The sequence below is a fragment of the Vicia villosa genome, linkage group LG4 (genome assembly GCF_029867415.1).
Source record: "Vicia villosa cultivar HV-30 ecotype Madison, WI linkage group LG4, Vvil1.0, whole genome shotgun sequence".
NCBI lineage: Eukaryota > Viridiplantae > Streptophyta > Magnoliopsida > Fabales > Fabaceae > Vicia > Vicia villosa.
Window position 1 is genome coordinate 176,022,653 of NC_081183.1, and position 15,790 is coordinate 176,038,442.

General features: G+C 32.7%; 1 protein-coding gene across 1 annotated transcript; it reads right to left on the reverse strand.

Annotated features, from left to right (window-relative positions):
* Positions 1-9,725: 9,725 nt before the first annotated feature.
* Positions 9,726-14,518, reverse strand: LOC131596068 (rust resistance kinase Lr10-like). The gene is made up of 2 exons (XM_058868627.1): positions 13,802-14,518; positions 9,726-10,891 (listed from the first exon to the last, which is right to left on the reverse strand). Exons 1-2 carry the CDS (start codon positions 14,475-14,477, stop codon positions 9,777-9,779), a joined length of 1,791 nt encoding a protein of 596 aa, XP_058724610.1. The 5' UTR covers positions 14,478-14,518; the 3' UTR covers positions 9,726-9,776.
* Positions 14,519-15,790: the final 1,272 nt, after the last annotated feature.

Consider the following 15,790-nt stretch of genomic DNA (forward strand, 5'->3'; position numbering starts at 1 on the left):
TGTAGAATTTGTGCTACGTCCCTGTTAATAAAATGTAATAGCAATAGGGCAAATTTTGGGATATGACAGCTGTCCCTATTTAATTAATCTTGGATTGAAGGGCGTGTGAATACGTCGATATCACGCTTTTCGGATCGAAGAGTGATTAAATAATGGAAGACTCCTAAATTTACCTTGTGCGTGATTAAAGTGTAAATCAATTTACACAACTGTTTCAGCACCAGATTTGCTTATCTCAATAGTGTGAATCAATTTGCATAAGACAACAATCGATTTTTATAACTGTTTTTGCATCATATTTTTCCTTTTTCACCAGTGCAAATCAATTTGCATAAGGAAGCAATCAATTGAACCAATGCAAATTTTGAAGAATGAAGGCAATTTTCAGCTTTTGAGGAGTGTGTCACCATTTTCGTGTGCGGGGTGAATGTTCTAGATTGCAAAATCAATTCCCTACATCATTTTGATCAATCTTATCATGTACCCTTATTTGATAACATATACACCATTGGATCATAATTTTGGCTCCAAATTCATTTACCAAACCTAATTTCATTTACCAAGCCTAACTCCAAACCACCACTAATCCCAAGCTTGAAAAGTCAAAGAAACTCTTGCATTTTCTGTTCTCATCCCTTCCCAAATCACTCAAAGCTCTCTTCTTCCATCAAAACGTTAGTGAGTTCCACATTGAACCTCACTAAATTTGAGCTAAAGCTTCATCTAAACACGATCTCTTTATTAATTGTGAGTAGATCAACGATTTTGGTGGTGTGTTCTTGAAGAAGATTCAAAGTTTGTGAAAGAATTGACAAATCTCTAGATCCATTCCATATTCCAAGATGTGATCCATTGTTGTTTGTGTGTGATGCACCTTTGGTACTACATTGATGCTATTTGATGGTATTTTCGTGCACAAGTTGATCCAAGATTACAAGGTGTTTGGTTTTATGTTTAAACAAGTTTTTTCTATTTATTTATTGTTTCTTGTTTCTTTTGTCAGCTTATTATAGATTATAAAATATCACGATAAGAGAAGTAGGAGGTTACCTCATTATCTTGATGATTTATCATGATACAAATGTTGATTTTTTCTTCTTTTTCTTAGTCAACACCTCAGGATTCCATATAATTATATTCCCATGCAACATAGGCTTTCTTATTTTTCTATGGTTTTCTAAACTTTGGATGTGTTTTCTTGATTAGGGGACAATTTTGGCTGATATGCCCTTTCTTTCTATAGTTGTAGCATGTTGGAATGAATGGTATTTTTTCCTCATCTTTTTTTTGCTATTCTTTTTCCTTCTTATCATTTTATAAAAATATTTTGAAGTTCTTTACTATAAGGGACATGTCACCATCAGAATCGGATTCCTCGACTTTAATTGCCATACTTTTGTTTTTCTTTCTCCTTCTTTATCTATGGTAAGCCTTTTGAGTTCCTTTTCGTGTTCCTGAAAATTTCCAAAAAGTGTGTGTGTGTGTGTGTGTGTGTGTGTGTCCATAGTCCCTAAACGCTTAGATTCATAAATCCCAGTGACTATGAGTTGCCATCTACGGTTTAAACATCTAATAATTTTTATGATAAGTTCCTCATTGAGAATGTTTTTCCAAAGTTCTCATATGACTCACGATATGAGTGAATCTTGTTTGCATTTGATTTATGCTCTCTTCAAGTTTTATTACGAAGAGTTCATACTCATGGGTTAATGTCCCTACCTAGCACTTTTTATCTTAGTAGTATCTTAATGAGTAATTTAGAGGATGTCCCGTATTTCTTTTGCAATTTCGTAGTGAGAAATTCGCGAAAATTCAGCAAAATCGAGAACGGTGGTGATGGCCATTTTTATTTTTAAATCGCACTTGACATTCTCTTTATCATCTTTGGTCCAATCCTTTGAATGTTTGTCCAATAAAACACCATAGAATTTGTGTGTAGGATCAAATGGACCTTCTTTCATAGTATGCCAAATACCACGATCCATCCATTATATGAAATTTTTTACTGTCTCTTTCCTCAAATGTATCATTCTGCATTAAAGGACGAGGGGTTATTTAGTGAATAGCTTAAAGACATTTTTCTTCTTGGGATGATTATTATTTAATAGGAGTTAGGCTATAATGCCACTTGTTGGATAAGTGACTTCAAGCACAAGATGGGGGTGGGGGTGAATTATGGTATTTAAAATTCACGATAAGTTTAGTGGTTTGATCAATTACACTTGAAACTATGCTAGTAATTTCTTAAGAGTAAATAGCCCCGTAAATAAAAAAAGTAAAATATTAGAAAATAAAAAGAGTAAGGTGCAGAGAGATTGCACTAGATATTTATCCAAGTCCAGCTTATTGTTGGTCTACTTCTATCCCTAACAGATATTCTTGAGATTTTGATTATAAACTTTGAGATTTTACATGTTATATCCATGAACCTTAATAAAATATGATATTTTGAGACTTTGTAGGCTTATCCCTAACCAAAGATAGTCATTACCCTAAGTTAAGCTAACGAACCTTTTATATATTTTCAAGCTTATCTCAATAACCAAAACAAATTTTTTTTGGAAAAGTTTCAAAAATAAAACATAGATTTTATGACTAGTTTATATTGAAGGTGGAGAAAAACACAAAGGGGGGGGGGGGGGTTGAATTGTGTTCTTCAATATTTATTTCCCTTTCTATAAATATTTTGATACTCTTAGTATCTCATCTTCTTGGATATGCTTTAGATAATATTGCAGAAACATAAAAATGCATAACCAACAAGATATACATTAATTTAGTTTCTTTTCTTCCTCAGAACTTCTGACTTTGTTAAGCACAATTCTGAATAAGGACTGCATGGAAATTCTGGGTTAAATAAAGGTTCAGAAAGTAAAAGACACATTCATTTTTATCCTGGTTCACCTTCTTAACAAGGCTACCTCCAGTCCACCATTCTCAAGTGATTTTGCCTCTTTCTGTAGAGGACTTAATCCACTATAATTAATATTGATTACAACTGCACAAGCAACCTACTTGTGACTAACCATCCGCACAAGCTACCAGCGAGTGACTAACCATCCGCACAAGCTACCAGCGAGTGACTAACCCTAGATGATGAATCATTCATTGATCTTAACAAGATATAGTGTTCATCAATCCTAGAAACTCTTGCACAAGCTACCCGCAAGTGACTAACCCTAGACAATGAACCATTCAGTGATCTCAACAAGATATAACATTCATTGACCTAGACACCTCTAATATTCTAACTAGACCTCTTGGACATATCAAGTGTCCTAATCAAAAGGATACTCAAGGAACATCAATTCAAACTAGAATTGTTCTTCTTGAGATTACAAGTGTGCTTCTTATCAAGCATATTTTCTCCTATTTTAATTGCATATTGTTTATGACACATTGACTAGAAGTCACTTCTGGTGCCTAAACAATTTATCAGAAGATTCCTAAGGAATAACACAATATGAGCAACAACTCTTGTGTTTTACATATTATTACAAGAATTAAAATTATCTTGTAGTCTTCTTGGCTTTGTCTTCTGGTTGAGATCTTCTTTTCTTTGTTTGATAAGCCGATTAAGAGCAACAACTCTTGTGTTGATTGCTTCTTGTGCATTGATCTTCATCCTCTTCTTCGATACTGATCATTGAGCTTGTCAATCTAGCAATACATTAATGAACTTAAGTAAATATACTACACTGTAGAGCAACAACTCAGTGTATTCAGTTTCTTTAGTCATTCAATGTAAAAATTATTTGGACCGATCATGTATTTGTGAATCTCTCTCAGATATATTTCAAACTCTCATTACTCTATTGGAGCACACTACATAATATGCAGACTTTACTATTTCTCACTTAAGATTTTCTTCTCATAGGCTTATTTTGTTTTTGTCAACACTCTTGTTTTTCTTATCACACACTTTGTGTATGTTGCCTCTTAAGGTGCAGTTATTTTTCTTACACACTCATGCTTGTTCTATAATTTTGCACTTTCAAGCTTCTGCTCTTTATATAGAATTATGGTATATTACCGTTAGAGCATAACCGCTGAACCATATTTGAACATAACATTTAATGCTTGGTATAAACTGAATCAGGAAATACCTATTTCCAAGGTGAATCTTATCATTGGTGTTAGTGGTGTGTCTTCTCTAATTTTCTTCTTCCAAGATGATTACTTTTGGTGGCATGTCTTCTTTCACTCTTTCACTATATAGCTAAAATAGATGTCATAATTTTGTCTTTACTTTGGGTACCGTGATTTCTTGCATGTGACTTAATTGGAGCAATTTACGATGTTCTTAGAAGTTTCTGATCACTAGGTCAGAACATCTTTTGTTGGCATTGCTTGTGAACGTTGATGTTGCTTGTTCTTCTAAGGAAGCTTATTTTTCTTTGTAATATCGAGCTTTTGTTTCTTCGATGACTTCTGATATTCTGACTCTGATTGTTGAACTTGCTTTCAGTCAGAACATCTGATTATTTAACTATGTTTCATTTCTATGATCTTCTTGTTATTTTGAGACTTCATGCATCTGATATTTGTGGTTTATTTCTTTGAGCTTGTCTGATACTATTTTTGATCTGTTTCATTCCTCAGTCTTTAAGCCAGTTTCTGATACAGTCAATATGCTTGTTTTTGATGAATATCGTATCAGGCTTTTAGCTTAACATCTGCACACTCAATGAAATCATTAGCAATAAAATTGTTACTAACAAAATATATGCTTGTTTTCATCAAAACCAGATTCTGAACATAGATCCCATTCTTGTTCTAACATATCTCACAAACCAAGCTCAATTTTTCAAGAGTATCATAATATCAAGAATAAAACAACTGCACGACCACTTAATTACAAATTCTTCCTCACAAGTAATATTTCACTCAAAAGGACCAAGGAAATTTAAGTGAAAGAAAAGTTATCTCTAGAGAGAGAAAGAGAGAAAATAGAGAGATAAATTCCAAAAAAGTGTAAAGCTTTGGAAAATGTTGTGAAATGAAGAGGAGACGACCCTCCTTTATATAGGAGAAGGAAAAACCAGAAAAGGGGCTGATCCACAAGCAGAATTGATGAGACAATTCATTGGTATCTCTAATCGATTGGAGGCCCTAAAATTAGTCGATTATGATTGTTTAAAAGGAAAGAAAGGATACATAGTTGTTACAAGTCATTAAGATGTTGTCCTAGTCATTTGGTTAAGTGTTTGGTCCTTCTCCAATCAATTGGATGGTTTAGACAAGTTTTTTCCAAATAATTGGCTTAAGTTCCGAATAGATTGGGTAGTCCAAACAAATATTTTAAAAGTTAGTGGACAGTTTTTTATCACTTTGGATCGGTTTTGAAAACATTTTTAAGCTATAAAAAGATAAGAAAAAGTCTTTTAAGTGTGTGTGTGTGTGTGAGTTTCCTTATAACTTAGGAGAAACTTGCTTATTTTCAAAAAACTTTGGCCACTCAGATAGACACAGCCTAGCGAGCTTTCACACATCATGTGTTTCATTAACCTAAGGCTTCAGGATTCTTTTATAGATGTAACGATCATATAAGCACTACAATCTTGAGTGTCTTTTCTTGATGAGGCTTGAGATTTTTTTTCTAGTATGGTAACCATCATCGTAGACTTGAACTCTAATATGATCGAAGTCATAACAACTATTGATCTTGTCTTAATCAAAACTTCATAGAGGATATTGTGCGGGATTATGAAGTTTATACTTGCAAGAATGTAGATCCATGCTTGTGACCACATTTAATAACAAATATGTTCGCCTTTAGGTGAGGTACTCGTTAAAGTTCCATACTTTTAGGCCATTATTAAATGCCCCCACAAAAATTTCTTGGTTCAGGTGGAGAAAATTTATCATGTCTTCGTTGAAATGAGCAAGATATTCCCTTAGTGACTCTGACGAGCCGTATCGAATGTTGAAAAGGATAATGGTGGACATCTTTCTATCTCGACTCACTGTGAAATGATGCACGATTTTCTTCACCAGATCCTGGTAGCTAGTGGTGGAGGATCGAGGTAGGCCTATGTACCATAATAGGGCTGCATCCATGAAAGTGTCAGACAAAAACTTGCATTTCAGAGAATTAGAGGCTATAATAATAGCCAACCGTGTGTTGATGGAGGTGACATGCTCGTAAGGGTCACTAGGCCCATCGAACTTCGCCAAGGAGGAAGGCTCAAAACTCTTGGAGATAAGTGCTTTCCATATATTGTTTGAGAGGGGATGAGGATATTATCCTCCAAATTTTGGTTTTAACGGGGCATTTCGTCCATGGCGACACACATTTCTGCCATGGCATTGGAATCGCTGCATCCTCTAGTATCCTTTTGTTGGGGAGATTATACCCTCATAGCAACCAAGATTGAGGACGATTAGAAATAGGAGTGAAGACTTTGTCAAGTTTCAAGGAGGTGGTAACAATGGAGGATGTGGCCCAAACCAATTTTACCAGAGCTCCACGGTGGCCCCCCACTATACTTGCTAAAAAAAGTACATATGCATAACACCCCTATGCTAGTATGTGTTTCCATAGGCTTTAGTGTTTACGTGTAGTGAGAGCAAGCGTACGAGGGTAAGAAGCTCTACTTTAGGGGTGTTTATTGTATCCATATCATATTGTCCTCTTCAACCCTAAGGTTGAGATATTTATAGAGGCCTATGAATCTAGATTTGAGGGATCCTAAGAAGAAGTAACCGTTCAACCTTGACCATGAAGCTCGAGACTGTTTCCACATGTGGTTATGGACATTATACACGCACTATCCATGTTTCCCCCTAAGGAGAGCCGTTGGTGAGAGGGAGTCATGTTTAGGCGACTTACCCTTAGGCGGGGAACCTACTACATGTTGGTCCTTGTAACATCCCGATTTTTATTAATATTTTTATTAATTATATTAGTAATTATATTATTTGATGTTTTTAATAATAACTTATTTATTTAGTTATTATGTGATATAATAATTATTTAAGTATTTAATTATGTGAGTGTTTGTGTTGTTTGACTTAATTGAGTTATTAGAGAGATATAACTAAATGGGCCTAAGTGATAGAAACATAATGGATGGATTGGTGGATTAAGCTCAATTGACATAAGTGAGATAGTAAGAGAAGGTTAGGGTTTTAGAGGTTACTATTTTCATTTGGGGGAAAAGATAGGAAGAAGAGAAAAGAGGCAAAAGGGAAGAGAACAATGGTGGAAGAGAAAAGCTAGAAGAAACCTCATTTTCGCAGCAAGTTTCAGCATTGAGTCACCTTAGCAAAACGGATGTATCTCTCAATCCAACCGTTGGATCTTCGCGTGGTTTTGACACAACGTTCATGACTCATAGAGGTAAGTTCTGACCGGAGCGATTTTGATTTTGAGGATTTTAAGTTCGTCTGATAAGCTGATTTCCGAACTGGTTTTTAGGTGTGTCTCCAAATTATGTTTGAAGGATTTATTTTGGAGAAAAGCTTAGAGCTATGGTGAAAGATTTCATATTTGCCAAGGTAAGGGTGGGGTTCTTTCATGCTAAAGGGTTGTAGGATAGTATGTTATAGTGGGTTTAATTCTATACTTTGATATCCATGTTCTTCTATGTTGCAATTTTGGGTATTTGATGATTGTTGGAATGTGATGATATAAATGTGATAAGTTGTGTGCAATTGATAATCTATGTGTATTAGATTGTTATGTTTGTTGTGAGTAAACCATTGATAGTGAAATAATGGGTTTTGTTATAGAATTGGAAAATAATGGAATAGAAATATAATAGTTGAATTGAAATTAATGTAGTTTAATTATTAATTGGATAGTTAAATTTTTAGTTGAATTGATTCCAATAAGTCTATGTAATTGGAATATACTTGAACTTGGACCAATTATTCGGTTTATCGGTAAATTACGGTATTTTGAGAAATTGTTTGTAATTGTGTTTTGGCTTGAATATGTATGTTGAGAAATATATATTGTCATGCCAATGATGTTGTTTTGATATTGATTCTTTATGGTTAGTTGGTTAGCATTAATTCTAATGACTAATTGCTTGATGTTGAAAATGTGTGTTCATGTATAATTGACAAAAATGAGAATTAACATGAGATAGTATGATTACTAGTGTTAATTGGATTGTGTGAATCGTAATTGATTAATTGGCCTCTCATATGTGAATGATGTGTGTGTGTTGTGAATGTTGTGTACAATTGGTGGATAATTCATAGAGTTGAATTATTGTGATATGTGGAAAGTTAAGATGGTAGAGATGATCTTAATTGGATATATTTGTGAGATTGTACATACATTCATATCATAGTGTGCCTTGAAACATAGGTGAAATTTCTTTGAAACACAAGCGTGGCTTGGATTCTAGAGTGAATCGGAAAGCGATAAACTATATGTTTACATTTGGTGGCTTTGGTCTTGTCCGGATCTGAAGCGTGGCTAGATTCTATATGAATCGAAAGCGGTGGAACTTTGGGTCCATATTGGGTACCACATGCATAGAGTCACATGTCTTGCATTGAGTTACATTGGAGTTATGTGATGTTTGAATATATGTAATTATGTGATTAGGTGATTGTTATGTGTGCATGAGATGTGAATTAAATTTGGTGATGTTTGATACATGATTTTGGTGATATATGTAAATGAAACGTATATGATGAGAATGCAAATATATATATATATATATATATATATATATATATATATATATATATATATATATATATATATATATATATATATATATATATATATATATATATATATATATATATATATATATTAATGATATATGTATATATGTGGAATATATGAACCATGTTTTGCCATTGTTGATAGTTGTATTAATTTACGTTGTGATTATGAAGTATATGTTATTATGTGCTTGAATGACATACTTGTAAACTTGAATACATTGTTATAGTTGATAGTTAACATTATTATTGTGATGCAAATTGCTTATATTGAGAAGTGGTGAATTGTGTATGATTTTATCTTTGCTATATGTATTATCATACTTTCCTTTATAATGTTTGATATCTCACCCCTTCTGTTGATGTTTCCCCTACCATGGGAAATTGGCAGGTACTCAAGTATAGCTGTGGAAGTTTGTAGATTCACCGTGTCTGGTTGGTGTGTCGCTCTGATACGTAGCACTCGGGGGTTGTCTATATTGTTATTTCTATGTTGTTCATGTTTTAGTTGTTGAGTTCCAAATTGGATAATGAGAAGTACTATGATGTTTGAAGTTGTTTCCGATTAAATAAGATGATTTGTTTATCAATTCGAATGTTATGATTCCGCTGCATATTAAAATGAAGTTGGTTTGTCTAAGAGCTGTTATAAGTTGTTTTGTGCTTCTCTGAGATTAAAGTTCTATGTATCTGTTTATGAGTTGTTTATAGGAAGTAAATGTGATATCCCAAATGCATTGTTGATAGTTTTTAAAATACTCTGATTTCTCGCATGATATTTTTGGGTAGAATTTGGGGTGTTACAGTCCTCGTGTCGCCCCATGCGTGTCGTTTGTAAATATACCACTATTATACATGTTCATTAAGGTAATATGAACATATTCCACAATTAGATTGGTAAAATTTATTAACTATAAAGAGTTATTAGACAATGTAACTTGAGTAAGAACTATTCATGGACTAAGTTAATCTCCACTTATATTATCCCTTATTAAATAGACTAATATAAAAATTTGATTAAAAGCAACACGTTGCTGTTATTCGCAAAGAACATTTATTTAATAAGTATATGTATAACTCACATATATCTAATCTAATTCTTGAATCACATCCAGTTCCAAATTCATACGTTCTACAATAATATTAGTTGTGGTATTAGTTGAAGTTGTAGGTTCGAAAGGATTGCTTGGCACTTTTAATTTATCCTCTTCTCCTTGAAGCATTTGCACCACAGTTTTCATTGTTGGACGATGTAAAGGGTGCCATTGGATACACCAAAGTCCTACAATTGCTATTTTTCTTGCAATTCTAAAATCACCCTCTTCATCGACAGGGATTTGTATATCTCCTCCTTCAAGCAAATTATGGATCCATTCTGGATACATAATCTGAATATTTTCTTCATCATCAATAATTTTTGTATTCTTTCTTCCCCCAACCATCTCCAACAATAACATACCATAACTGTATATATCTGACTTATAAGAGACATTTCCAAAGTTTCTAGAAAAAACCTCAGGTGCCATGTAGCCTAATGTTCCTTTAGCTGCAGTCATTGATACAACACTTTGATTTTTCGAACACATCTTAGCCAAACCAAAATCTGTAATCTTTGGAGTGAAATTGTCATCTAGCATGACATTATGAGGATTGATGTCAAAGTGTAGAATTGTTTGATCACAACCCTGGTGAAGATACTCAATGCCATTTGCTATGCCTAGAGCAATTTGGTGTAATTTATCCCATCCAAGAAAATTATCTTTGTTGTTTAGTGCAGAAATGAATTTATCCAACGAACCATTTGAAAAATAGTCATAGACTAAAGCACGATGAAATCCATCCGCGCAAAAGCCAAGCAAACGAACTACATTAATGTGGTGGATTTTGCCCATTGTTCCCACTTCATTTATGAAGTCCTTCCCATCTCCTTCTACATTATTAAGCATCTTTACAGCAACCTGAATCTGGTTGGACAACTTACCTTTATAAACAGTTCCATGAGCCCCTTCACCTAACTTATCTATAAATTTATGTGTGATTCTTTTTATATCAGCATAAGAGAATCTAGTTGGCTTTAAAGCCTTGTAATCCTTCAAAAAGTTTTCAATTCTTGCATGATCTTCGTCTTTCATTTTAAAATAGAGGTATATTTGAAAAACTCCACCAAATAAAAGAACAAGTACCGTTGAGCCAATGATTGCTCCTGCAAATTAAATATTTAATATTCTTGAATAATTATCACGAATATATTAAAATAAATTTCTTAGTTTTAATTGATAACACCAATTTTCAAATATATAACGGATAACTTATGACTTCGTATGAATATTGAATATTCTTTATTATCTCACAAATCTATAGTACTTTTCATGAGTTTATAAGAGTTTTTAAGATGCTATTTAAAGTGAGCACAATACGAAATCCAAATCCATTTGAAGTAGTATTTATGCAATATAATGTTACTTTTTCTTTCATTTTAACCTTTGCTATTTTAATTGAATTTTTTAAAAGATTAATAAAATTATATTCTTTTTCTTTCATCTAAACCTTTGCTATTTTAATTGAATTTTTTAAGAGATTATAAAAGTATGCTTTACGTCATTTTATATTTTGTATAGCTAGTTTAATAATTAGTTTTACCAAATAGTTTAAATTAACTCAACTAGCATAAAAGCTATATAACTTATTTGCTATATAAGAGTGTATGTCTTTTTTTTTTTTTTTAGGTTGTTATCTTTACACTTAAAAATCATATACTATACACTTATGTCGTATAAATTATAGTACAAATATGTGTTTATTTGTGTTAGATTAAAGAAAAAATAATAATTAAATATTCTAAAAGAATAAAACTTTATAATACTACATTGTAAGTGTTTATTTGTGTCAGAAAAAGAAAAAAATAATAAATTAAATATTTTTGAAAAATTAAACCTTATAATATTACAGTAAGTGTCAATAAGAATAATATTTCTCTATTTTTTAATTATTACTTCTTCCACTCTTTTTTAAATATCATTTTAACATAAAACTCTTTCACCAAGATAATATAGATTATTAGAGTTATTTTTTTTATTATACTCTCATTTATTTTCTCTTTTTCATTTATTTTCTCTTTTCAAATAAATTCAATCATAATTATCTTTTTTTAGTGACAAATTCAAGGAGTTATTAAGAGTATAATTAATTATTATAACATTAAATTATAAAACGACATTTAAATAGAAACAGACAAATTTCTCTAAAACGACACTAAAAAATAAACAGAGGGAGTATATAGGTATAATCTATGTTATTGACAAACTTAAATATTACTCCCTCTGTTCCAAAATAAATGTCACATTTGAAGAAAAAAATTGTCCTAAAATACTTGTCACTTTACACTATCAATGTAATTTTATATTTAATCTTCTAATTATTTCCTATAATAAATACTCTTAATTTATTGTTTTTCACTTAATAATAATGTTATTTCGAATACATCAATAGTTAATTATAATAATTTAATAAAGTCATACTTCTCTCTTTTTCATTTATTATTATTTCGTAATCTCTGGGGTCGACAAATAATTTAGAACGGAAGGAGTAATTGTTCTAGAAATGTTAGTTTAATGGTAAAAAATTGATTTTACAGCATAAGGAATGGTATATTGACACTTCAATTATTATATCATATATTCCACCGTAGATTTTAATGTTCATTTTGCATTGGCACAAATTTTAATTTTTGATTAAAATAATAAATAAAAACAAAAAAAAAGTATACATTACCATACCAAGGAAAATGCATATCAGTAAGAAAAAAAACAAAAAAACAAGAAATGTAAGAATAAATTCTAACCATTCATTATTACCACAACTCCATGATCCCTACTAAAAAAAAAAATTAAAATTAATTTAAAATTCACCTCTAAAATAGCGACACATATTATTTTTACATTTCTTCTTCATATTATTTCGTATTAAATAGCATTGCTCCTATATAAATATTGGGTTATATGTTAACTTTAGTGTAAATATATCACTCCTCTTAGTTTTATTGTCATCGATAATAATTCTCATTTTCAGTGTAAATATATCATTCCTTAAATGAATGTTGAATTTCTAAAAAATTATTTGTATCAAAATAAATGTTTTTTAGTTTTTAGTTTTTATCAAATTTAGTTTCGATCTTTCAATTCTATTTTCTACTTAATTCTCAATTTATCATATTTTCATATTTATATTAATAATAATTAAAATACTTGAATAACTAATACTAGATCAAATATGACACTTATTTTTAGAGGTGTTCATGAATACGGGCTAACACACGAATTCGCTCATCTAATCTAATACAACTCTTATTTTTACCCAACTCAATCATGTACAAGATCAATCCAAACCAACCCATTCAAACTCATTAGTATTTAGTTTGGGTAACGAGTTTGAAGTTTTAAACCCACAAACCCGCGAATCCAACTCATTAACATGTCACTCTATTTTTATTTTATTCTATTTATAAATTATCTAGCATAAATCAAATAAATTTTTTTAATATAATTATAACTTTTATTAATAGTAAAAGTCTAACTTTAAATCAAATTTAGGAGATCATATTTATTTAATCGAAGAGAGATATATCTTACTTTTTAAATTATACTTTACATCATTTGTATATTTTTCTTGACTTGATCTAAATCGTAAAAGAATTTTTAGATATTAAATAATAAATTTTATTCAAATACAAAATTTTATAATTTTTTTAAATATTTTTGTAAAATAAATTAATATTTTATTTAAAATTTAAAAATTATATTTAATGGATGACTCACAAATCTAACACAATTCAACTCATTGATGAGGGGATTAATTTAATTCAAATTTAGTCTTAAAATGACGGGTTAAAGTTAAACAGTCAACTCAAATAAAAAATTATTTATTGAATTGAATTTAATTAAATTAGACCTAATCCAACCCAACCCTCAATCAACCCAACCCTCAATCTACCCGTTATTATTTTAAGACCGAGGGAGCAGTAGTATTTACTATAAACCCAGCCTCAAGAAAAGTGTGAATCCGAACCAACCTCAACAAACAAACAAAATTAAATATAGAAGTGAAGGTATCTCACCTGCAGAGGATAAAATAATCTTCTTCTTTGATTTGTGCTTACATTCTAAGCATTTTCTGTCAAAATTTGTTTCCGACCATGACAATGAGATTGAGCTTTGGTATTGTATCTCGTCTAACGTTTGTTCCGAAAGAGAAAGGGGGGAAACTGGTTGAGACAGTTTGGTGCAGGATACAAGGTTTGAAGAAACCATATCCTCGTAAAATCCTGCCATATAAATTGGGCAAGAAACCATGTCCTGCTGGGGATCAGGTACCCCCACGTCTTTCCTCAGATAACGCTGTCCTAATGAAGAACAATCAAAGAAAGTAATATTGGTAAATTCCAGTGATTCTTCCCAACCCCAATACCAACCCAAACGCCAAGGCGACACAGAACTAATCCGTAAAGGAAAAATTGACAAAGGGAAATTGTGGCGAAGAAAGAGCCGTGGAAGACAATTTCCAGGGTCGCTTGTTTGTAATACTCGCGATGTATAGTTAATTTCCTTAACGAGGAGTTTTATAGGTACTGGGAAAGCAGGTAGTTCAATAATCTTGTTATCATGTTTACAAGATATTTTGAAAGGGCATCTCATGGAAGGGGATGGGATATTCTCGCTATTTCCAAGCAGGGGCATTAGCGATATTATTGCTAATATTGTCATCATGAAGGAAGAAATGTGATTGAGAATCATTTGACACTTGTTTTTAATTTATGTTTGAGAGTGAGGTATAGTATAGGTGCCGTGTTTGATTCTTATATACTAGTAGCATCATTTTATATTCTCCTTCAAAGGGCCATTACCAAGTCAAGTCAATGTTACATTACTTTTTCTTCTTCAAAGATAATATACAAATGTATTCCATTAAGTTAGACCGTAACTTTTACATTGTTTATGGTGAGTGTATTTTTACATTGTCAAAATGTATTCCATTACTCTTAAATTATTTATACGATTTGGCACTCTTAAATTATTTTTAGTGATTGATTCGATTCTTTCTTTTTTATTCGTATTTGTAGAAATTTTAATTATAAATTGGTTAATAATATTCTTATTTGTTTATGGTAAATAAATAAATAGATGAGAGTTTTCTTATAAAAATACTTTATGTGATCCAACAATATTTATATCTCATTTACAAGTTAATCGTACCTGATCAGAAGAATCGTCGCGGCCTGCTCGGATGGTGGGTGTTCGTGAAGTGAAGGGGGGGGGGGGGGGGGGGGGGTACCTTGCAGGTACTCCGATGCCAAAGTGAGTAGAGGAGCAGAGGAGAGCAAGTACAAGCTAAAGGTTAGAAATAAGTGAATACCTGACCCTCTAGTGAAAAAGGGTATTTATAGTCCCCAGCGCTGGACCATGATCTCGCTATCTGGACTGGATGCCCAGGCCCAATTAGGAGACTGCCAGGTTTCCTGAGCGGAAATATCGGAGGTGCGTGAGTGCCCTCTGTCCTGGTTAACCGCTCCGAAGTTCAAGAGAGACGTGGTCTTTTAGGGGCCACGTGGACTCTGCATTATTCGGGGGGTTGAATATGAGAGGATGTTATCGAGAAACATCCATGCCGAGCGCCTGGTAGCTCCGGGAGCATAATGCCGAGCATGATGGAAATGGGCACTCTAAGTCTAGTTGGAGAGCGCAGAGTGGTTTAGGCCTCTAAGGCCAAGTGGGCCGAAGCTACATTGGACCCAATCTTCACCCAGTCCGGAACAGGAGCCCCCCAAGTTGGAGTCTTCTGGTCAAGAGGCTACGACTTTGATGATGCTCGGTCACGTTGATGACGCTCGTCATTGGTGGGACGGACCCCCGTCGGACCTGATCTGCTCGGATGGAGTGGATTGCGTGTTAGAACGAAAAGTCGCGCGTGTACAGCACGCGCTGACGTGGCATAGGCAATGATGGCCTAGGGTCTAGATGGCGGCGCTTGGGAGACGGTGTCAGGCGACGCGACGTTTCGCCTTCCGAGCTTTTCCCTATAAAAAGGGGTGAGTTCCCTCATTTTAGGC